A 25,001-nucleotide genomic window follows, 5' to 3' on the forward strand; every position below is an offset into this window, starting at 1 on the left:
TTGTGTAGTAATCCTACTCGCAAAATCTTAGCCAGACATAGACTTGCTAATTGTAGAAAGGAAATAGGTTAGGATTCCATATAGTAGATAAAAGCAAGACATAATTTAGTCAGGGAATGATAGGACTTATTTAGGAAATATATAACAAAAAAAGTTCCTATTCAGTTATACCTACGTAAGAAATTATATGAAAGAAAAGAACTTCCAATTTTAATCGTATTTCCCAGGGTAAGACGTATGACTCTGGCCACAGGGAAAGTTAAGATTGCTAAGACAATCCCCTAAAACAGCCCAAGAAGACGTATCTTGAAATAAGAAACTTGCCAGTGTGCATTTATAATAATTTTACTTATTTTCTCAGGCAGCATGAACTTTGCTGGCTGAATACTTCTCTCTCTCTCTCTCTCTCTCTCTCTCTCTCTCTCTCTCTCTCTCTCTCTCTCTCTCTCTCTCTCTCATATATTCAAGTAAGCATTCAACCATAAATCCGAAGTACGTGCACCGTCTTCATAGAAAGAACGGTACGACACAGGAGTAAGTAATTGAACTAACCCAAAGAAAAAGAAACACCTCTGCCCCACAGATAGATGAGGACAAGTTAAGCTAACACAAAAAAAGTCACAGTTATAGAAAACTGTCGGTAACAAGTGAGCTGGGGCAGGCAGCAGGTCTCACGGGATTGGACCTTACCAAGTGGGTTAACGAACAGCTGGATGACTTGGCCAAGCAAGAGAAGGAAGAAAGACTGGAACGGCGGAATTATGAAGCCGAACAGAGGCATTATGAAGCTGAACGGAGGAGGTATGAAGAAGAACAGAGGCAGCTGGAAGATGAAAGAGAAGAAAGGAGAAGACAGTATGAACTAGCTCTCAAAGAAAAGGAGCTCGAGCTGGAAAGGGCTAGGAAGGGAAATGCCAAAGCTATGGCTATACACCAAGCCTCCAACCCCACACCTGTTGCACCAAATGCTCCAATCTCGAGCATTAATTCCCTCGTCCCCAAGTGGACTGAGGATGAGCCAGAAGCATGGTTGGAGGAAATGGAGGCACTCTTTGATAACTATAGCACCACCAAGACAGAGAGGGCCTTAGTGCTAGCCAAGCACATGGAGGGAAAAGCTAAGGCAGCCCTTCACTCACTGGAGAAGAGTCAGAGAGGCAACATGGTTGAAGCGCGTAGAGTCATCACAAAGGCCACAAAATAACCCCAGAGAAATGGAGACAGCGGTTCTGAGGTCTTGTCAAGGAAGTTAGCTGGTCCTGGACTGAATGGGCCTGTCACAAGACCCAGTCTGGTACCCGCTGGTTCAACTCCTTGTCTTGCACTACGTTTGAGGACCTCTTCAATCGGACCATGCTTGAGGATCTCTACCAATGCGTGCCTGGGCCCCTTGCTGTATATCTAAATGATAAGACACCCACCACCCTTATGGAAGCCTGCCATATGGCTGATTCATAGGAAACCTTCAACCAGTCTCACAGCACATCTCAGCGGCACATAGTGCCACCCGGATACCTCTCAGGCTCGACTCGCCCAAAGAATGGACTGCCGAGCAAGCCTCCATGTACCCACTGTAAGAGGGTGGGGCACACTGAAGCTGAGTGCCGATACAAGCTTGGCACTAACAAGCAGCCTCCTACTAACAGCCAGAACTCCTCTCCCTCTACATCCACGCAACCCTCTCCACCAACCATCACTGCAGGCCACCAAACCCCTATAAAGGTCCTGTGCCAATCCTGTGGTGCTGCTGGCCACTACAGTGCTGGACATCTGGCCTGTCCACATCATGTCCCCACCACCAAGTTCGTCAACCTCAGTAGCACCTCATTTTCCGCGGCCAGGCTGCAGAAGATACTGTACCCCAAGAGACTGGAGACCCAGTTCATCTCAGTGGCCCCCCTTAAGGGCTCTAGCCTGCCCGTGACCCTTCCGGTCACGGTAGACACTGCAGCAGACATTAGTCTAATCTCCAGGGCCCAAGTGCCAGCCGGTGCCACAGTTGATGAGAAAACCCGGTGGGAGATGAAGTCGATAGGGGGCCACACCATTACCGTTCCCACAGTGAAGCTGCAGGTCACGACACCTTGGGGCATGCTATCCCACCACCTGAGCATGGTGGGTGAAATTAGGCCCGGAGTGGATTTCCTGTTGGGTCGGGACCTCCTCTGGGGAAGCCCTTCCCCAACTCCACTTCATAGCCACGTTACCTCCTCCATGGAGGCCCAGACTGTAGGAGAACCCCACGAAGAAAATCCACCATCCACCCACCGAAGTGGTCAGCGGAAGAGGCACACACCAAGCCGTTCTTGGCCTAGTCCTCTCAATTTGCGAAGGGCCGGCCAACAAAGAGGTCCTCCCTCTTCCCAAAGAGACATTCAGGAGGAGCAGTACCGCTGTAGGACGTGTAAGCGGACAGGCCACTCAACTAATTGGGAGGGCTGCCCTAGTAAGCAACACCCAGCGGACACCCCCGAGCAAGACTCTGAGAGGCTCTGATCTCCAGCTGGGGCAGGAATCTCTGCTGCAGCCAAATTCAAGCCATCCTCAGAGTGTTGCCCCTCCGGACCCCTTGTCAGGCATGCCTGATCCCCAACCGCTGCCAGTGCCACTTGCAAGCACTGAGCAGTGCCACACTCCATCCAGCACAGTAGTTGAGCCACCAGTTAAGGAGTACCCCATGCCTGGTCCAAATCATGAGGCAGATCCTCCCCCGGGAGATCCAGGATCCCTCACAGCACTAATCATGGCAACCGGAGAGCCTCCAGCACCCGACACTTCTTCACCCAATCCGTCCCCAGAAGATGAACCTGTCACACTTTCTCTGGGAGACCAGGAACTGTCCTCCTCAGGTGCAGAGGTGGAGATCGCTCTCACTCCAGTTGTTGCAGCAGCCGGAGCAGGGAGCCCTCTGGTAGCATCTGAAACTATCCCTGACTTGGCGCCTGCTAGCCCTTCTGGCCTTCCCCAGGGTAGGTGCCCTCATTACCCTCAGACTGCAAAACTCTGCCAAGGCTGAAAAATCCACCTATCATCATTCTCCCATTAAGTTACATTGTTATTACTCCCATATAATCACATGTCACAAAGGCCATCTTTGGGTAAGTCTACTATTAAACAAACAAACAAACAGCCATGCAAAAAACAAACTGAACAAATGACACAATCTCCTCGGTAGAGGTGATCATTAAATTTAGTTATCAAATTTTCTACCCAAGTCCTCAACAGGTGCACACCTAACGATCCCCTAATGTATTCCCTTGTTGCCAGTCATGTTGACCATCTTTGGTAAAATATTTGCATAAGAAAAACTGGCATTATTTTTTTCTGTAATTTTGCTAACCAACAGACAAACAAACATGCAAACTAGAACAAAATATAACCTTGTTGGAGGAGGTAACAAACTCTTGCTCACTATTTTCGCTGGTTCAAGTATAATTAAGGACATTTCCACAATAAATCTCCATTCTCATTTACTTCATTAGCCACATCCGTTTTAGCTAAGCCATTTATATGTCACCCACCTTTGCATTTAAATCATCCCTCTTGCTTGCCGAACCCAGCAAGTCAAAGATTCATTCTCCCTCAGACTATCTCTGTATATCTCATTCTTTACCATTCTGGGATCATTTACTATTGCCATAATTAAGGCTTCAACCATTTATGGCATGCAGAATGCCCAAGAGGCATTCTTGGGTGCCAACCCTCTCTGTATGGGCATACAGCCTTGGGTGTAGGGGTCTTGCCTTCCATAAGAGCCTGTTCAGGACTACTCTTTCAGCTACTTATTCTGTGCAGCTCAGTGAAGGTGAGTTTGGCTGTATATATGCGAGTTGGTCAACAGCTTCATTGGTTATGTTGTTGCAGCCTTGCAGAGTGGTGGGAATGGTGGCTGCTTTCCTGGTGTAATGATTCGTCCAATGCTATTTCACAGTGAATATTTTTATTTTTCTCCCTTAGATCTATAGGTCCTAAGCTGGCTTGTGCCATATTCACACTAGAGATATGACCCATTGGCAACTTCCAGCAATTGCTGCCTACCAAAAACAAAAAAATTTGCATGAAATTTGTTATGTGATTAATTGCCAATCAGTTGTACAATAGGTTGCTGAGTGTTTTATAAAAATTCTCTGATTATCAGTCATTTTTAAGGACTGATGACTGGCTGCCTGTGTGAATTTCGGTAGCTTCTGACTGTTTTATCGGCAGTAATCAACAACTAGTGGCAGATTAGTGGCTGATGTTTGTAATGCATTTGGGAGTCGCATAAAGATTACTACAAGCCTCATGTTTTGGGGTTTTAAAAATGGGGCTGTCTGGAGGAACCTCTCGGCGTTCCAAAGCTGTTAACGAGGTATAAACTCTAATAGCAATAGCCTTTACAGTGAAATTTATAATCTTGACTTTTCAGTTTCATCCCAGCATCAAACATGTTTGAGTGGATAACAGGTGCTTTTGCTGATAATCAAATGATTATGATAGAAGTTTAGTAAATTAATTGTTGTGTCTTTAAATATTTATTATGAGCTTGTTGGAAGTCATGATTTTAACTAAATAGTAAACCTATTGAGCAAGTCTGTATCTTGAGGCCGCATATATCCATTGTTAACTCGTATAGGAAGTACTCGGTCTTGAGAGTTTGCAGTGAAGGTACTCGTAGTGAGAACTGTGGCTGTTCTTTCTTAAAGCTTATGAATGCTGTCCCTCCTCCAGTCTTGCCAGTATTTATGTTCGACCGTCGAGCTTATGGTATTACATTACATTATCCACCAGAGAGAGAGAGAGAGAGAGAAAAGAAAACATAATCTAAAGATGGAGATGACGACGAAGTCTTGTGGTATTGAGTCTTTCTTGATAGGGGTTTCTGCCTTCATCCACCTCAGCTGCAAAGCATTTGTTATGTTTCATTTAAAACGAATTAAGGTGCAGTAAAATGGTAATCGAAAGGTTTTCAGAGCTGTTCTGAAATCTTCCTGTTCACTCACCCTTATTAAGTGACTGTAAATTCCCATTTCCTTTTAACTTTTGTGGTTTCCAATAGCTCTGTTTTCATTATGCCCCTGTTAAATAAGAGACTTGTGTAAAGGTTGCCATAACGTATAGAATGTTCAAGTGAAGAAGACAGTTGAGACGGTCTTTTTTCGGCAGCCCACCAAAGCCACTTACACAAGACTGGGCCGTCCACATACATCTTGCACACTTTCGTGCGTCCTGGATAATAAGGCCCTTCCTTCCCTTCCATTTAACTCACAAATCCAGCAGTTTCTTGGTCCTCGTCCCTTCCTCTCTTCAAACACGTACGTAAATACACTTTATCCACCAGTTTATCATCTTCCATTCTTTCCACATAACCAAGCAATCTTTAAACACTGATCCATCCTTTCACCTGCGTTACCCTCTATTACGTGATACCACATTTCTCACCCTGACAATTCTTACTGCATGTATAATAGGCAAACAATTCATTTTAGCAAAATATCTTTCATATTTGATATTAAGTCACAAATACCCCTCAACGTTAAATTAATTTTACCTAGGGAATAACTTACGCCGAAAGGGAACTAAAGTTGATTAGTATATCTGCCCTGGGTTCGAATCTTGATCGGTCAGCTGCACTTATCAGGTAGAAAGCCCCTTGGGTGCTTTGCCAGGGTGAATTGAGTTCGACATTAATGTATTTTTTTTTAAATATTTAAATTTACTGATTTTTAAAAAAGTCTCACTTGCGTAAGTCCAGCGCTGCGTGATGTAGCAGGCCTTTGAAATTCACCATTCATTTCTTGTAGTTCTCACCCAAGTAGTATGGAGTTATACATACATACATTTTATATTTATATATATATATATATATATATATATATATATATATATATATATATATATGTGTGTATATATATATATATATATATATATGTGTGTATATATATGCATATACATATATATACATATATACATATATATATATATATATATATAATACATATACATATATATATATATGTGTGTGTGTGTGCATGTTTGTGTAGCAATTAATTCAGACATATGGCCAGATGCTTGTACATTATCCGTTAGGCGTCTTACTCGACAAAGCCCTTTTATGTTCTGTCTCGGTAAATAAGCGGTGACTGAAGGTGAAAGGCACAATAATAGGTGTTGAAAAAGAAGGTTTATGTTGAAAGACGATTTATACAAGAAATGAGTGCTCTTGTCCGATATCAAATCAACATTGATTGTTCTACTGCACCTATCTATCTATCTATCTATCTATCTATCTATCTATCTATCTATATCTATCTATATATATATATATATATATATATATATATATATATATATATATATATATATATATATATATATATATAAATTCCCCATTGGGTTATGATACTCCGAGGTTGAGTGAATTTTGTAGATAAATGTTTTTGTTTATACATGTGTGTACGTATGTATGTATATGCATATTATCATTTTTTTGCCATTATGATTTCTACGCATAAAGTTCACTTTTAGTTTTCTATAAAAGAAAACTATTGTGCCGGCTTTGTCTGTCCGTCCGCACTGTATTTTGTCCCTATTTTTTTTCCTGTCCGCACTTTCTCTGTCCGCCCTCAGATCTTAAAAACTACTGAGGCTAGAGGGCTGCAAATTGGTAGGTTGATCATCCACCCTCCAATCATCAAACATACCAAACTGCAGTCCTCTAGCCTCAGTAGTTTTTATTTTATTTAAGGTTAAATTTAGCCATAATCGTGTTTCTGGCAACGATATAGGATAGGCCACCATCTGGCCATGGTTAAAGTTTCATGGGACCCCGCTCATACAGCATTATACTGAGGCCACCGAAAGATAGATCTATTTTCGTTGGCCTTGATTATACGCTGTGGCGGTTGTTCAGAAAACTCGATGGCGTCGAAGACACTACGGCGCATTTTTTACTTGTTTGTACGTGGGTTAATTTTCTTTAACCTTCTGTTGGTTAACTCGCATTTATGCAAGAACTTTTTTTGTAAATTTCCTCTGTCGGCAAGCACTAGTAGAACACACACACATATATATGTGTGTGTATGTGTGTATTTATGTATGCATGTGTCTGTATGGTTGTAAAGAATGCAAAGAATTAAGTGTAATGTAAAGGAAAATGTGTACATAAACTTTAAGCTTTTTTTTAATTGCCCAATCTTAAATACATATAAGATAATTAAGAAATTGCGGTTGCAGTTGACGTTGTCAATACAATAGCTGCTATAATTTAAGTCACACATAACGTTCAAACCGATAATGATTTAGTGAACAACATTAGCACTTGGTCACTTTTAGGGTGAAATAAAGGCGAAGAGGATTTTGCCCGGTATGCTGTTATTAAAGATTCCCTACTCAGGGACCGAGTCAGCAAGGTGCAGGTGACGTTAATGTTGCTGATTAATGTTGAGAACCGAAAGGTGAGGTGTGTGTGTGTGTCACTGGGTTGTGAAGGGTGCTGTGATCTATTATTAATGGATTTATTAATTATGTTTGCGAGGGGAGTGGATGTAGGCTAAGTTTTATGTTGTTATTAATACCAGTATAATGGCTACTACACGGTTTGTATGATTTTCAAAAGTAGGTACTGTTATGAGAGTGGAAATTATTCAAATATTTTTATATTGTTAATGTTTGGTACGTAACAAGAATTACACAACTCGCTTTGTTTAGGGTTACTAATTGAGTCCGTTTATGAATATAGTGTAAGAATTTTCTCGATTTTATCTTTCATGGCGTTGTTTTCACTAGTTTTTACTTGGAACAGCGGTTAGCTTTAGCCGCGACAAAAGGATCCTGCTTGATACACGGAAACACACACACACACACGCGCGCGAACGAGTATGTGTCTAACGTTTTGGTATCTCAGTTAGTATGCTCTGTTAAAGTGCTCCCGAAGAGGCATGTTGGAGAATGAATCTGTAGATTTGAAATCCATCGGGCCTTGCTTTCATTTCCTTTTATGTTGTGGAGTAAACCATATGTATGCACACGCATTTTTGTATATATATATATATATATATATATATATATATATATATATATATATATATATATATATATATATATATATATATATATATATATATATATATATATATATACATATATATGAAATCAGGAAATGAAGGAGCTTATCTGTATATTCATCGTAAAATATTTTATTCAAAATTCTAAAGTTGAAAGGCTTTAGAATATACTTTTTAAAACTCTTATTGAATTTATTAACTAAAATGGAAAAAGGACATACAAAACGAAGTGTTTCAGGGTAAATCATCTTTTCGTTTTAATGAAAAAGTCTGGGCAAAGCCTTCTTTCACCCCAAAGTTAAATTGTTTTTTTTTCGAAACTTCATTTTATTCTATTTCTCGGGAATATCAACCGGTATAAACTATAAGACGAGAGAGAGAGAGAGAGAGAGAGAGAGAGAGAGAGAGAGAGAGAGAGAGAGAGAGAGGACGTATTCCTAATGACGTTCCTAACGGCTTCACGTTGATTGATTTGATTGGAAGGTTTAATTTGAAATCATTTCGATCCTTTGCGCAAAACCGTTGTCATCATAAAATGACTTGAATGTCAAATGCAGGAGACGGATTATGGATTTGGTCGGGTTTGTCAGCTTATCTTATTTATGTAAATGTTGACTTTGTGATGTTAGTCTTATGCGTATCGTGTTATTTATTGTGAGTACTTGCATGATTACTGCACTTACAGATATACATTTATATACATTTATATATATATATATATATATATATATATATATATATATGTGTGTGTGTGTGTGTGTGTGTGTGTGTGTGTGTTTGTGTATATATATATATATATGTATGTATGTGTTTGTATATGTATATACATCATAAAGGCAGTAATAGGGAAAGACATCCTCATCCTTTAACAGTTTATTTTCAATGCCGACGTTTCGCGACCAGTTCCAAGTCGCATTTTCAAGGCTATAAAATATAATTTGCGAACATTCTTCTTCTTCTTTTTCTTCTTTTAACATGCTTTTTTCCCATTTGTATGGGGTAAGTACATTGCCTTCTTTTCGAAGGACTTTGATTTGGCTTTGGGGTAGACTTTGTAGTCTCGATCGGCTGCCCTGCCTGTCATCACTTAGACCCCGGTAGCGTATGTACATGTATTGTACCAGTTACCAGCGTCCTTTCTCCCAGCAGCGAGGAGACGTTGTGCGGTTAGGCGACATTCGAGACGTGTGAGGTGTCTGTTGTGTTTTTTAGAAGATGTTGGAGTGGCTTTGTTTGTGTGTGTATTAGTCTGTAACACTCATTTGCTTTTAAGCAAATCTATCAAACATTAAAAACTCAAATTAATTTATGGTGATATGCAACGGCAACAGCTCTTTATGAAATAAAAACATTTAAAACTAAGCATCACATTTAAAAACAAACCCATTATAAGTAAAAGTTTACTAAAATCTTAAAACAACCTACCTGTGTGAAAGAAAGAGCAAGAGTAACATATAAATAAATAAAAACAGAGGAGGAAAACCTGTTGCCCATGCACGGGTATAAACAATTTTACAGAAGACAATTGAGTGTACAGTCTTTTTGATAATTATGGATGCTAAGATGGTTCAGTCTTTGTTTTTCTGCACTTGGCCCAAGATGAAAAATCTTTGCTGTCAGTATAAGTTTTACATAATTTTGATTGGTTACGTTTATTTGATCGTTCAGTTAGATAACCAGCTACCTGTTCTATGGCTTATCCGCCTGTGGGAATCTATGCGTACCTTCACCAGCCTCCTCGTGCATCCCACGTATATCCCGTGAACACATCCCGGGCAAGTGTATTTGTACACCACCCTGGACGAAAGCAGAGGACTGAGTCGGTCTTTGACTCTAAACAGAGACCCTATTGTTAAGGGATTTTTTGGGGATAATTTTCAAATTCAAAGCAGGAAAAATCTTTTGAATGATGGATGTGCATTTTCTCCTGAAAGTATCATCATGCACGAAAGGGAAACTTGCATACATCTTCAGTTTCGGCACAGTAGATATAGGTGTTGATTAAGTCATTTTCTCCATTAGCGATTTGTTTAGGGATCTGAAAAAAAGTCGTGAAGGAAAACAGTTATTACTTAAATATTTCATCAAAAAGGATATTTCGTCGTGGAGGCTCTTCCAGTTTGATGAGTGAGTATAAGCCCTATGAAGGAGGGTTAAGATAGAGTTCAGTTTAAAATTAAAGAAACACGAACTATAAAAATTCATTCCCAAATCAGTAAATGTATTTTTTCTATACACACTATAAAAACCTGAGTCATCTCTGGAAATAATAAGATCAAGGAATGGAAGTCTGTTATTTACCTCCTTCTCCATAGTAAACCATATGTTTGGTTGTTACCGGTTGACGAACTCCAGAAAGGGCTCAGCATGACATTCATAACAAATAGGGCGAACTTGTCGTCAACGTATCTCCGATAAAATAGAGGGTGGAACCTAATGGGACATTCTTCTATTATGCTCTCCTCCAGGAGCACTAAAATGTTAGTAAAACTTGGACCCAATGGTGATCCCATGGCCATCCCTTCAGTCTGTTTATATAAAATGCCATTGAAAGCAAAGGTCGTGTCCAGCACGGCCAGCTCTAAAAGTTTTTTAAAAAATGTTCTACTAAAATTATTAAAAAAATTGCATCTTGATCAGGAAAAGTTTGTTTAATTTGTAAACAAGGATTCCACGTCTAAGCTTACCATGTATAAGTCTAAGTCTTGCCTGAGAAGTCCTCTGTAAACTTGGTGGGATTGGTTATCAAAAGATTGTTTTTTGTTAAGGGTTCTAACAAGGGAACAAGAAATTTGGCTAATTTATGATGTGGTGTATTCCGTGAGGAGAGGATTGGGCATAAGAGAACTATGTCTTTGTGGATCTTGGGGAGACCATATAAAATACCATATGATGAACCAGTAGAAAACAAGTCTTGGTAAGTGTTATCATTAACAACGTTATTTTGTTTGAGTGTTCTTAAAAATCTGTTAATTTTATCATCTGCTCTGAAAATATTGTAATAAGTCAGGTACACCTATTCTTTCGAAGCTGAGGCGTGGACTCCTTTATTACAAATGTCCCGGCGGGGGAGATTATTTTGATATAAATATTAAACAAACTTTTTCCTGATCAAGATACAAATATACGTAACCATTCAAAATTTGAAACTTATATTGACGGCAAGAATTTTTCCATCCTAGGCCAAGTGCAGAACAACAACGACTGAACCATCTTAGAATCCATAATTATCAAAAAGACTGTACCGTCGTTAAACACTCAATCGTCTTCTGTAAAATTGCTTTATAGCTTAGCTTGGGCAACTGGTTTTCCTCACTCTTGTTTTTATTTATTTATGTTAGTCTCGCTCTTTCATATGTAGGTTGTTTTAAGATTTTATTGAACTCCCTTTACTTATTGAGTTTATCTTTGAATGTGGTGCTTAGTTTTAAATGTTTTTACTTCATAAAGAGCTGTTGCCATTGCATATCACCATAAATTAATTTGAGTTATCAGTGTTCTCAAATTATGTTTTATAGCCTTGGAAATGCGACTTGAAAATAAACTGTTAAAGGATGAGGATGCCTTTCCCTGTTACTTCCTTCATGATGTGTATATATATACATACATACATACATACATACATACATACATACATACATACATACATACATATAAAGTATGAATAATTGTATACATATATATATATATATATATATATATATATATATATATATATATATATATATATATATATATATATATATATGTATAATCATGAAAGCTACAAATGTCGCTTAATATCAGATTCACGCATTTATCACTTATATAAATTCCCTTCGGCGACAATTCTCCATCGGAGATATTCCCGAGGTAGCGTGAATTTCATATTAAGGACATTTGTAGCTTCATGATTGTATATAAATCACGGTGTGATAAAAAATTTCATATATATATGTATATGTATGTACAATATGAATAAATGAATATATACATATATAATATATATAGACATACATACATACACATATATATGTATATGTATACATACATACACACATACATATATATGTGTGTGTGTGTATGTTTGAATTCAAATTAATTATAAAGAAAGGAAGAAAAACTCCCAACCTTCCGTGAATGGCCGACTTGACTGAGCGCTACCTTTGTGTTATGGTTATCTAATGCCCTTATCTAACCAGGCCTAATGGGGAGAAGAGGAAAGGTGGAATTGGGGAAAGTTTGACCCGGCTCCCAAGAAGCGATGCGCCTAATTGTTTTCCAGCTTTTTTCGAACTCTTCTGGTGGAAGTAACGTTCCCATACCGGAACAGTGACTGCTAAGTTTTGTCTTTCTTTTCTTCAAACGAGGACTTTAATGGCGGACGTTTTATTTACCTTGAGCAAACATTGTGGCGCAGCCTTTCTCTAAGAAGATGAACGGCGACTTTGTGTTCAACTTGGGAAACTTTAGTATTAATGGAATATTTTGCTTAATTCTTTTTGTTTCCAAGTTTGTAGAATTCTAGTTGTTTCGCGAGTATTCTTTATTTTTTATCAGTATTGTTTTCCTTTTGACATTTTTGTTCCAGTCATCTCTGAGAGCGCTTCGCACGTTTGCAAACGGTTAATTTATAACAGGTTTCCTCGTTATCTCGGACTTTCTGATAATAGTTAAAACATTCTCATTACATGTTCTAAAGATTGGCTCTTTGATAATTATATACAGCACTTTGTAATTTTAGAAGCCTACCAAGGATCTGGAGTCATGGAACTTATGGTCATCCAGCACCCAACAACTAATGAAGAAATAATAATAAACTCGGGAAGGTGGCGGTGACTAACAAGATTAGGCTATGCATGCCTCTCCACAACTGTATTTTTCTTAGTTATATTACTATGCCCAGAAAAGAGGCAGCATATCTGTACGCTTTTCGTGATTCTCAGCAGCTCCATACCTAGAATCAGTAAATGGCCATGAGTCGTTCGTATTCGTTGGTAAATTATTATTATTATTATTGTTATTAGTAGTAGTAGTAGTAGTAGTAGTAGAAGAAGAAGAATTACTAGTAGTAGTAGTAGTAGTAGTAGTAGTAGTACTGATAATATGAAGTAAGTCAAGGATATTTTTTATGATTAACGACTCTCTTCAAAATAGAATTCCATCTTTTCTTGACAGTTGTCACTAATAGAGTTTTATGTATTTTCATAGGCTCCCCGAATTCTGCATAATTATTTATCACCATCTGATTTTCTCTAGGTCATCGTCAACTTTCTTATTATCGGTCTTCCCCTCACTTACACCCTTCATTCTTTCTTGAAATCCTTATGATCTCGGTCACCATCCCTTGTCTCGAGTAGCGTGTACTGTACATCCATTATTGTAGCTCGAGTTGTCCAAATTTCCCATGAGTTCCATCCCCCGTTTTCATCTCCCCAAAATATTTATCATTGTATTTTCCCTTTCGACTTGAGTTCCTGTTAGCAACATTATTGTGGTTTACCGATTTCCCTTTCATTCTTACCAGTCAAACACCATATTTCTTCCTATCTAAATTCTACCTTCTCACCACTGGTTTGTCTCCAACAGTATTACTGCTACCTACTTTTCTTCCTCTCCTGCATCTGATTCCTCCGTTATTTCCTCTAGTAAATTTTCCAGTTACCTGCATTTCCTCTCCATCACTATCTGATATATCGATCATTATTCCCCTCACTATTATATTACCCATTTTTTCTGTCAAGGGACCATGACGACGAGTCGAGCGTGTTCGACGTGGTGAGCAAGCTGAATGAGGTGAAAGGGGTGAAGGGGCTGGGTCGCTTCTTCAAGCAAATTGCCCAGTCCGCTCGCCAGGGAGGAGGACAAGACGACTTCCTCGGGTGCGTCAACATTCCTCTGCAGGTGAGCTGACTCGAGTAAGATAGATATTAGCATCATCAGTTAAGATATGTTTGCGATAATCTGTGTGGTCTCTCAAAGATTTGTCTACGTGTTCTTCTAAAACACACTCATACATTGACCCTTATTTCAGAATGTAACAGGTGTCTTCAGTTTTTGCATCTTTTTACTTCATGGGGCATCTTATTAAATATTCTGGGTCCGTGTGCTCATTAAATACTTTTACAGTTGTCGCTCATCTTTACAGCGCCGCTCTTCTTCATTTCATTTTCGTATTAAAAGTCTTTGTGTCGATGTGCTTAACCATTTGTACACATGAATTTACATCACATTTTCTAGTATGTGCAGAATGTTGATCTGTGCTTGCAGGAGTCACTGTTTACTTTATAATTATTCTTTTTTGATGATCTGTAATTTTGTATTTTAAGGTATTATACCTGCATAATCTGTCTCCATAGGGGTGTGGTCCTTGACTGTAAATACTGTCAAGTCGAATCACAGTCTCCTAACTCATGAAATTTCCCCATTTTGAGCATAAAGTTCTCTGTACTTGTGTGCAGCTTCTTGCATTTAAAACAATTTAGTATATGAACCATTTCCTAGACACTGCAGCTTTAGTTGGAGACATGCACCATGTTACCTCGTATCCCTGTGCTTCTCCCTACGAGGTAACCATTAAATATAGAGCCATCCGTATCTTTGGAAAAATCTGGAATTTATATGTATGTATGTATATGTATATTATATATATATATATATATATATATATATATATATATATATATATATATATATATGCAAATGTTGCATACAGATGGATAAAAGCCAAAAAAAATGATCTATGAAAGAGTTGCAAGAGTAAAGAAATAAGGATAGTACTCGATAAGATTGAAATACATCATGGTACCGATTTGTGAGATGCCGATAGAATATACAAAGGCCTTAAAAGACGGCCGCCCGCGGAATTTACAGACGGAAACACTGGCTTCTGCTAAACACCAGATTTGGGAAAACGAAAATTAATAAATGAATTACAGAATTTCCTTAAAAATTACATATATATATATATATATATACTGTATATATATATATATATATATATATATATATATATATATATATATATATATATATATATATATATATATATGGTCAGAATATCACAAGAGATGCTCGTGATTTAGTATAAGCGAAAACCACAATGTGGGAATAAACAGTCTCATGAATGCCCCTGGTACAGATCATCTTACTTTTATTTTCCTGTGATTTTTTATATATATATATATATATATATATATATATATATATATATATATATATATATATGTATGTATGTATATATACATATATACATATATACATATAAGAAAAACTTTTATTTTCCTGTGGTTTTTCTTTCGGCCAGTGGGTTGATATGTAGTCTGTAACGGTTGTGTATGTTCGTCAGTACTGTTCCTGTAGTATATATATTTGTGACTTCTAATATTCTGTATCAGTCCTTAGTCAATGGCTTGGAAATAAAGTCGAAACTGGTCAGGACCTACACCCTGTCTCTTATTTTTCACCTGTGGTAATGTGTGATATATATATATATATATATATATATATATATATATATATATATATATATATATATATATATATATATATATATATATATATATATATATATATATATATATATATATATATATATATATATATATATATATATATATATATAATAAATATATATTTACATTATCATTTACACAGTAGCTCTGTGCATTAATACAATTACGGACAGGACCTCACTAAAACTGGATGGTATCTAGTGGAGATATTTATTCAGGAACAGTTACAAAAGTTACAAGCTTTTTAGGACTAACAGTCCTCATTGTCAAGTATCTGTAGAATGACCCAACAAAAGTCCAGCTTTATTTATATGTTTATGGGGAAGTGGATTAAAGCCCTTGTTTTTCCAATTCTGTATGCTGGCTTCTTTAATCCTTTGATTACCTTCCTCCTCCTGTGTGGCCCTGCCCTCATGACCTTGGCCTTTTCTCTACCTGTAGCTTCTTGTGGGTGTGCATGGTCCTTGTAATCTCTCGTGTTTTTGCGTGTACTCTTGTCTATTATGGTTTATTGGCTATTTTCAAATCCGTTTCCAATATTGCCTGCCATTACATTGTTTGCGCATGTAATGAAGGCATTTTCTACAATCAGTCTGGCCGTTTTGTTAGTGTTCCTGTACAAAAATCTCATTTTCCCAACCTGTATTGTGGTCTTTTTCCCAATAATACTTAGCAACTGCCGACGACTCATTGTAGTGCCTTATGTTTTGTTTATTTTGTTTCCCTCGTTCTTTGCAGGATTTGCCACTTTCACAAATGTAACGCTCTTCACAGTGTAGACACGCTGCCATATATACCCCCCACTCTTACCTCCCCCCTCTACCGACTTTTTGTTTCTAACTATTTTATTCCTGATGGTGTTTTTCTAACTGCCTATCAGTTTGAAAGTATCTAACTTCCTTTTGATGCGTGTAATAGTGTTGTTGTCCGGGACTGTAATTATTTTCTTCCCTTTCAAATGTTTCTTTTCTATCACTTCTTTCTCCCCAAGTTAGTTTTTTCTTGCCTAAATGTGTGCCTGTTCCAGGGTATCCTAATCTCCTAAACTCTTCCTCAGGTATTCCGGCTCTTCATCTAATAATTTGAGACTGCAAATCCTATAAGCCCTGGTGGCCAACCCTGTCATTACTCCCATTTTAATTTCTTTCCTGTGACTGGAGAACATATGTATGCATGAATTGGTGTGTCTTTTCTTTCTCTGTACTTAGAAAGAAGACACACCATATTCTCTCTCTCTCTCTCTCTCTCTCTCTCTCTCTCTCTCTCTCTCTCTCTCTCTCTCTCTCTCTCTCTCTCTCTCTCTCTATATATATATATATATATATATATATATATATATATATATATATATATATATATATAATTTATTTTTGTACAGCACTTTGTGTGTGTATACATACAGTATATAATAAATATATATATATGTATATGTATATATATATATATATATATATATATATATATATATATATATAAATAAATCAAAGTAACAGAATTGGCAAAATTGATATTGAATTATCAGCTTTTGTCCAATTTAAAATGTAAATCCAAGCAGCTCCGAAAAAAGACAAATTTTTTCTACTGGATGTTTCATGAATTTCTCTCTGATACTACTAATTCTGAAGGTTCTTTTCTAGTGGACTCTTATTAACCCTAAATCAAATTTTGTTGACTTTGAAGGAAATTAACAATAAAGCTGTTTGTTATGCGAAAAAAAGACTCTTTTCTGCTTATTTTTACGGAATTACAGGTAATTGAATATGATTAGTCATGTTAATAATTTTTGCGGAATAGTACAAGCAACACAAGTGTGCGCATACGCATACACACATATAATATGAAATGTTTGTGCATGTTTATGCATATATATATATATATATGTGTGTGAATACATATACCATATACTGTATATATACATACATACAGTGTGTGTAATGTGTGAGTATAATATATATATATATATATATATATATATATATATATATATATATATATATACCCACATATATACAGTATGTATATATATATATACACACATATGTGTGTGTGTGTGTGTGTTTGTGTCTGTGTAAAATTTCCCTCGTATTGCCGTGAATGGACCCACAACAATTTAAGTTTAGTGGACTACAGGCTGTTATTGGATGAAGAGAAGCCAGTGTCTTCCTTATTAGTCCCACTGGAATTCGACTACTTCCCAGCTGTTTCATGAATTAGCCTCCTTTCCAATTTCATTTCCATAGCGGCCACATCTGCACAACTCTTGCCTTGGCTTTTATGCTTTTATACCAGTATCACTCAATGCGTGGAACACATCCTTTTCAAGTCTTGTTTTAACTTGATTCTGGTATATCGGTGCTATATTTGTTTGATGTTTTTATCCTTTTCCATTCTTATATTGTCTGTGTTTCAGTACAATTAATGTTTCAGCTTTCATTCCAGTTCCATGTATACTTCAGACATTGTTGGTTTGTTTGTTTATAATGGATATCCCATTGTAGGCACTTCTCCGTAACCTAATTGTTACGGTTTTATCGTGACATCACAGTTGTTTCAGCTTTTATTTTGGTATATTTCTTGCATCGGCATTATCGTAATATCGCTGTTGGCTGTTTCTATTTTGGATTGATTTTGCATTGTCCGTATTTTGCTATTTCTGTTGTCTCTACGTTTATATAAGTCCTTTGACTGCTGTCTATTGATATCATTGGTATTTCAGCTATTATTTCTGTATGGGAACTGCATCGGCCAAATTTTGATATTACTTTAATTTTAGCTTTTAATTCGGCGTGATTCCTGCGTCAACTTATCTAAATTTCATTGAGTTTCTTCTTTTCTTTCTCTATGAATCCTGTGTCGGCCATATCGTGTCATCACTGTTGCTTCGTCTTTTATATTAGCTTAAATCCTGTGTCAGTCGTTTCTTCATATCACTGTAGTTTCTGCTTTTATTTCGATATGATTCCTGCACTGGCCGTATGTGGATATGACTCTTGTCTAAACTTTTATTTTTATTTGAAATCTACTTCGACAGTATGTGATATCACTGTTGTTTCTTTTTTATTTCGATATAATTCCTACTTTGACCGTATCTACATACTTGCTGTTCCTCCTTTTATTTCGTTATGATTCCTCGTGTGTTCTTACCTTTATATCACTGTTATTTCTGATTTTATTTAGGCATGAATCCTGTGTCGGCCATATCTTCTTATCATTTGCTGTTTCTGGTTTTTTTTTATGAATTCTACGTCGGCCGTATTTTTGGCATCTCTGTTGTTTCTGCTTTTATTTCGTCATAAATCCTCTGTCTGTCATATATTAATGTCTCTGTTATTTCAGCCTTTACTTCGGTTTGATTCCGTCGTCGGCCTTAACTTGATTGCTTTTTTCTATGGTTTTAGGGCGCCGAGTCCGCCCATAGCCAGTTATTGATAATCTGTTGGTTCTGTTTGGATTTCGGTGTGATTCCTACTAAGGCCTTGTCTTGAAGTCACTGTTGTTTCCACTTTTATTTCCGTACGAATCGGCCGTTGGGCGTAGCTTGATATTACTATGGCGTCAGCTTTATTTTTTGAACCCCGGGTACTGCCATATATTGATATCACAGTTGCTTCAGCTTTTGTTTCGGGTCGATTCCTGCGTCGGCCTTATCTAGATACCGTTGCTGTTTCAGTGTTTCAAATGCACTGTTCCTACAATTTTCTATAGGCAATTATATCCTGGTACCATTCATTTATACACGAACAAATTATGGCATTATTACATTGAATTTTTTTATTTGTGCAATGGTCTTATCTTATTCATCTTTAATTACAAAGAAATGGTGATTTCAGTTCTTTTCATAACTGCACTGAACTGGTTTTTGTCCGATCTTTTCGGTAATTTATTGAAAGGTATTGTCAGATCGTTCCGCTGTTATAATGATATGTTTTTTCCGATCTTTTAGTTATTACATGGAAAGATATTTGTACGATCTTTTCCTCATTACCATGATATGTTTTTATCCGACTTTTTCATCATTATAATGACATTTTTATCCGATCTTTTCTTTATTACAAACTAGTTTTTGTCCGATTTTTTCATTACATTTTCTCGGATGTTTTTCATTATTACAATGAAATTTGATCAGATTTTTCATCAGTACAATGAAATATTTTTTCCGATATTGTCAGTATTACAGTGAAATGTTTTGGCGCGATGTTTTCGTTACTACAGTTTACACACCACTGATAATATCTCTGTGAGGTATTATTAATGAGTACCTGTCGAAATTTAAAGTATTTAATAAAAAGTAATTTCTTACGTTTTTGGAATATTTTAAGTTTCGACAGGCATATATGCAACTGAACAAATTTGTTTAAGATCATTGGCAATTTTCGTTGGATTTTATTTTTTGTTCAGTAATTCGTAGGTTTGTGATGAATCTGGTTTAATTAAATTTTGATTGCACACCGAGGAACAGATATTGGAAATAATAATATTCAATTTTAAGAATTCGTTATTTATATTATGATATGTGATCGTGGCCTTTTGATATAACGATTAATGAATTAGTGGGGTAAAAGGAATATTTGTTATAGATTTTTTAACCTGTTATCCAATGACAGAAGCAGTGTTTTGTTTTCTTTTAAAATGGAAAACAGACGATCTGGAATGGCTGAATGAGTTGAGGCAAGCACCTACTTTTTCAGTAAATTGAAATGCATTTGTGTTGTCCATTTGCTCAGCGATTCTTCAAATTGTTTATTCTAAAGTGACCAAGACAAGGATGGCTGGCTTCCCACATCAAGTTTAATCACTGCATGAAATGCATTATAATCGTGTTTCTCTTCTCAAGTGAAGGCACTACCACCTTTTAAAAAGGTATACGTGAAAATATTCTGCGGATTCAGGAGGAGACAGAATTCTACAGTCACGAGTTTTTCTTGTTTATAAATCTTAAACTTTTTTTTTTTTTTTTACCGCACGCAAGGAAATTATTGAATTTAAAGAACATCAGTGTCCAAGACTTGTTTTATGTGATCGACTTACTAATTTAAGCTGGCGCCTCAACGGATTGATCATCATTGCTCAGAATTGCTTGCTTTAAGTGCATGTACTTCTAAACGAAATCCGGCACAATGTCTTGAACTGTTCTAACAGTCCTTATATACACATGAATACCCTCCTGAAAAACATGAAAGCATTTCATAAAAACTGGTCGAAAAGAAGAAAATCATTCCTGAGTAATATCTTTGCGTTGTTAAATTTCCAATTTCCTAATGCATCCCTAAATTGTGAGGACCACCCGTAAAGACCCATTTGAGGCATTCCAAGGAACTTGATGAAGAAATTGCTGAGGATCATTCTCCCCGTAGGGGGATAGTGACGTCAGTGCACCTCACGCAGTGCACTGCAGGCATTACTTAAGGTTCTTTGCAGCGCACTTTGTCCCCTAGCTGCAACCCCTTTCATTCTTTTCGCTGTACCTCCGTTCATATTATCTTTCTTCCCTCTTACTTTCCACCCTCTCTTAACAATGTTGCAACTGCGATGTTTTCCTCCTGTTACACCTTTCAAACCCTTTTACTCTCAATTTCCCTTTCAGCGCTGAATGACCTCATAGGTGCCAGCGCTTGGCCTTTGGCCTAAATTTTGTACTCCATTCCATTCTTGAGGACAATTCTGAAAAGTACCATGAATAAATGAGTACATTTAGAAGCGTGGTAGGATCAAGGATCAAACCTAGGTATAATGGAAACCAGGTCAGATTTAAAATCACTTTTAAAACCTGGCCCCTCACGGCGTATTAAGGTTAATGTTCACTATTGCCAGATATTTATATATTAATGAGGTTTCAGAATACAGAACTAAAGTTTCTTCGGTACACACAGATCGCCCTGCGTAATATGTATGTTTAAAAATGAATTCTGTTTCGTATTGTTCAGATGTGGAGATGAAAATGACTTCATTACGCTTGTAAATCCGCTAAAGGATAATTATGTACAGATACATCCATGTCAACAGTTAGATCAAGGAAAAGAGTTCATGATTTCTCACGAAATCTTCTTGATGTCACTGATAAATGGCTTCAAAGATGTCTCCCGTAGTATTCTTATCTACTGTAAATCAGTAGTGTTCTAAAAGTAAAAAAATTTGGTCAATAAAAGTTCTTTCTCAATATAAGCGAAAATTTCACGTATCATATTAAGGGTAGTTAGAATATTTATTGGTTTGTAGTTTGCAACACGCGTTTTAAAAAGATAGGGAAGCATAAAAGAAGAGAGAGAAGTTATACCATCTGTATATATTAGTATACTTATTTTGTTTTTTTTATGTGTAACAACGAATTACTGCGGGTATTGAGCATAATTTAGACTTGCTGTCGTCGAGCCTGGGTTCAGCCTCTTGCACCACTGCCCCTATTTAAATATGCAGAGCAGAGATTTTTTGCTCCGAGAGAGAGACAACAAATGACAGATGTTAACTGAAAAAACCGGCATCAGCAGCCCAAAACTCAAATGGAAAAACCAGCTGTCTTGGTGCTGATTAGAAATAAGAATTTAAAGGTAACTGCCTTCTTTTCCTGCGTTCTGGTTTACGTCTTGACGAGATGCCAGAAGTACAAGGTTTACGAATCTGCTCTCTCTCAAATATACCATATGTTTCATCAACAGAATCGGAATACGTGTTTTATGTTTAATTTTTCCAAAATTTTACCACAAGAAAATGTTAGAGGGTAAGCAGGGTATGTTGAATGATTCGGAGGCTTGTAATTGCAAAACATCTTTCATTTTTCCTTTGACACTGTGCAAGAGACGTTAGTATCAAAATTCTTCATTAATAGTAGGCTAAAGCTAAATGTAAGCGAATCCCAGTATCCGGGTTTATAATTACAAACTAAACTGAAAAAATTATAACAGAATTCCAGCGGTTCCTTGTAACCGAGATTAGATTAAAAATAAAAGTTTATCATAATAAGTACTCACAGATATTTTCGGAGTGTAACTAGGTATGTACTATTAATTGGCAATGAGAGAAATTATTCTTTCCGAATTATTATAGTTAAATATGAATAGAACAATGATCTTGATGTGAACAGCAACAACAAACAGACTCGTTTCACGAAGTCTTATAAATATGAAGTTATTGTCCAGCTTCCAAATTCATATTTATCAGCGAGAAAATTACAGATTGACGATATTGGTATCGGTACAGCTGGCTTGTTGCGTCCCAAACCGGGGTGATGTTTGTAAATAATCTCATGACCAGTGAAGCCTCGAGCCAATGCTGATGAAATTTTAGATATCTTTAAGTCCCTTGGTTGTGATACACCTCCTCCTGAACTTCACAGCCACGTCCTTTCTGACTTAATTAAGCACGCGTATTCTATTTCCTTACATTACACGCACTCACTCCCAGTGCCTGATAAATGTATTTGTTGCCATATAACAGTAGAAAACGGGGCAGTCTGGAACCGTCCAGTAATTCAGACTGGAATTAAAAGTTAAACCTAAATTAAATTGCCATATTGCCAGAAATATGGATGAGACACTGCTTACTGCTAGTGCCTGGTGAGTTGTGTGAACAGCTCGTGTCTCACTACTAGAGGTTCCTGTGGAAACTTGCAACATCGAGTTGATTGTTCTTTTTTTTTCCTCTTCTATGGGGATGTGGGACTGCTCTCAAAATTAACAGCAGTAGTAGAAGAGGCTGATGAATAGGATTCTACCCAATAGCAAAGGCTGAAGAATGGGATTCCAGGTTCTGAAAATTTTTCCTCCGTCTTGTGTAATTTTGTTTCAACCGAACTATTGTAGGTCTGACTTCTTAGATTCGGTCCTCCACTTAGCCTAAGCGCAATTGCATATCATTCCAGGAAAGGGAAGTTTAGAAATTCTTTTTACCTCTTAGTCATCTGCTCTTCTGAAATGCGGACAGATGTTCTTAGTTATTGATTCTCTCTACCTTTTCTCATCCCATATATATATATATATATATATATATATATATATATATATATATATATATATATATATATATATATCCTAGTTGACCTTGTTTCATCTGTATATATATAGTTTATATATATATATGTATATATCCAGTGTCCTTTATATATATATACAGTACATATATTTGATCTCTATCAGTAAACTTCTTATATATATACAATACCTTTTATATATATATATATATATATATATATATTATATATATATATATACATATATATGTATGTATGTATATATGTATATATGTATGTATGTATATATATGTATATATATATATATATATATATATATATATATATATATATATATATATACATATATATATATATATATATATATATATATATATATATATATATTACTCAGGACAGGGCTGAACCTCCACATTTCTCAAAGGAGGGGGAAAACCAAACTTTCAATTATTATTCAAATTTTCACAGTCACTGTACTAACAATTCGTCTCAACAGCCTGTAAGTTCTCCTTTCATTCGCATTTTGCATCCACACTCCACTTCCATAAAGTAGACTGTGATCAGTACCCCCCTTCATACATTCTAGCTTTGGCTTCCTTAGACACTCCTGTCCTCTTCCAAAACTTTCTTCCAGCCCCTTACTGTCCTTATTCATCAGTTATGTGAGGTGTCTCTTTTCTCATTTTACCTTCATGCGTCACATCCCATCCTAAATATCTAATTGATTCAACAGCTTCCATTCAGCATACTAACATTCATTGCTATGTTTTTCCTGGTTTTCAGTTACTCATAACCTTTGCTCTCTTTCACTTTCAAATTTCGCTTCTTAAAAATATTCATACCCTTTTACTATTTTCTAAAGTGTCTCGCTACTCTCCCTAATTGACCTTGTTTCATCTGTAAACAGCAGCCATTCCACTTTCTAATCACAATCAGTTTTCTTATTCCAAACTTTGTACTTACATCCAGTGTCCTTTCTGATCCCTTGCACAATATTATACAGTACATCCTCAACATTCTCCACTTTGGATCTCTATCAGTAAACTTTTTATAAGCCTGTGTACGTTAAATACAACTTGTACCTTTTACTCTACATCCCCCATCCCTCTTTTGTTAGTTTTTTGAACTCTTATATCTATTCCCTTATCATATTTTACATCATGTGTCTTACCTTCTTAGTCAAAAACCGACTGGCGAAAAACACCTCCCCGATTGACTATCAATACAAACATAATATGTGTATGTATGTATGTAGCATATACAAAGGGAATATATATATATATATATATATATATATATATATATATATATATATATATATACATACTGTATATATATATATATATATATATATATATATATATATATATATATATATATATATGTGTGTGTGTGTGTGTGTGTGTATTTGACAGTGGCCGTGTTTTTGTGTTGTCCTTCAATGGGATTACCATAAGAGATCTTTTATGGCCCATTTTTTATTCTTTGTAAGGGCAATTT

The 25,001-nt window shown here is 36.4% G+C and overlaps 1 protein-coding gene across 1 annotated transcript in view; it reads left to right on the forward strand.

The window, feature by feature from the left end:
• The window catches only part of LOC136837582 (BAI1-associated protein 3-like), a 571,736-nt gene that overhangs the window by 345,372 nt on the left and 201,363 nt on the right, over window positions 1-25,001 (forward strand). Inside the window, exon 10 of the mRNA XM_067102461.1 lies at window positions 13,769-13,928. Coding sequence (XP_066958562.1) covers window positions 13,769-13,928 — 160 coding nt within the window. The remainder of the gene's footprint in view (window positions 1-13,768; window positions 13,929-25,001) is intronic.

The sequence above is a fragment of the Macrobrachium rosenbergii genome, chromosome 4, assembly GCF_040412425.1.
Source record: "Macrobrachium rosenbergii isolate ZJJX-2024 chromosome 4, ASM4041242v1, whole genome shotgun sequence".
NCBI classification, from domain to species: Eukaryota; Metazoa; Arthropoda; class Malacostraca; order Decapoda; family Palaemonidae; genus Macrobrachium; species Macrobrachium rosenbergii.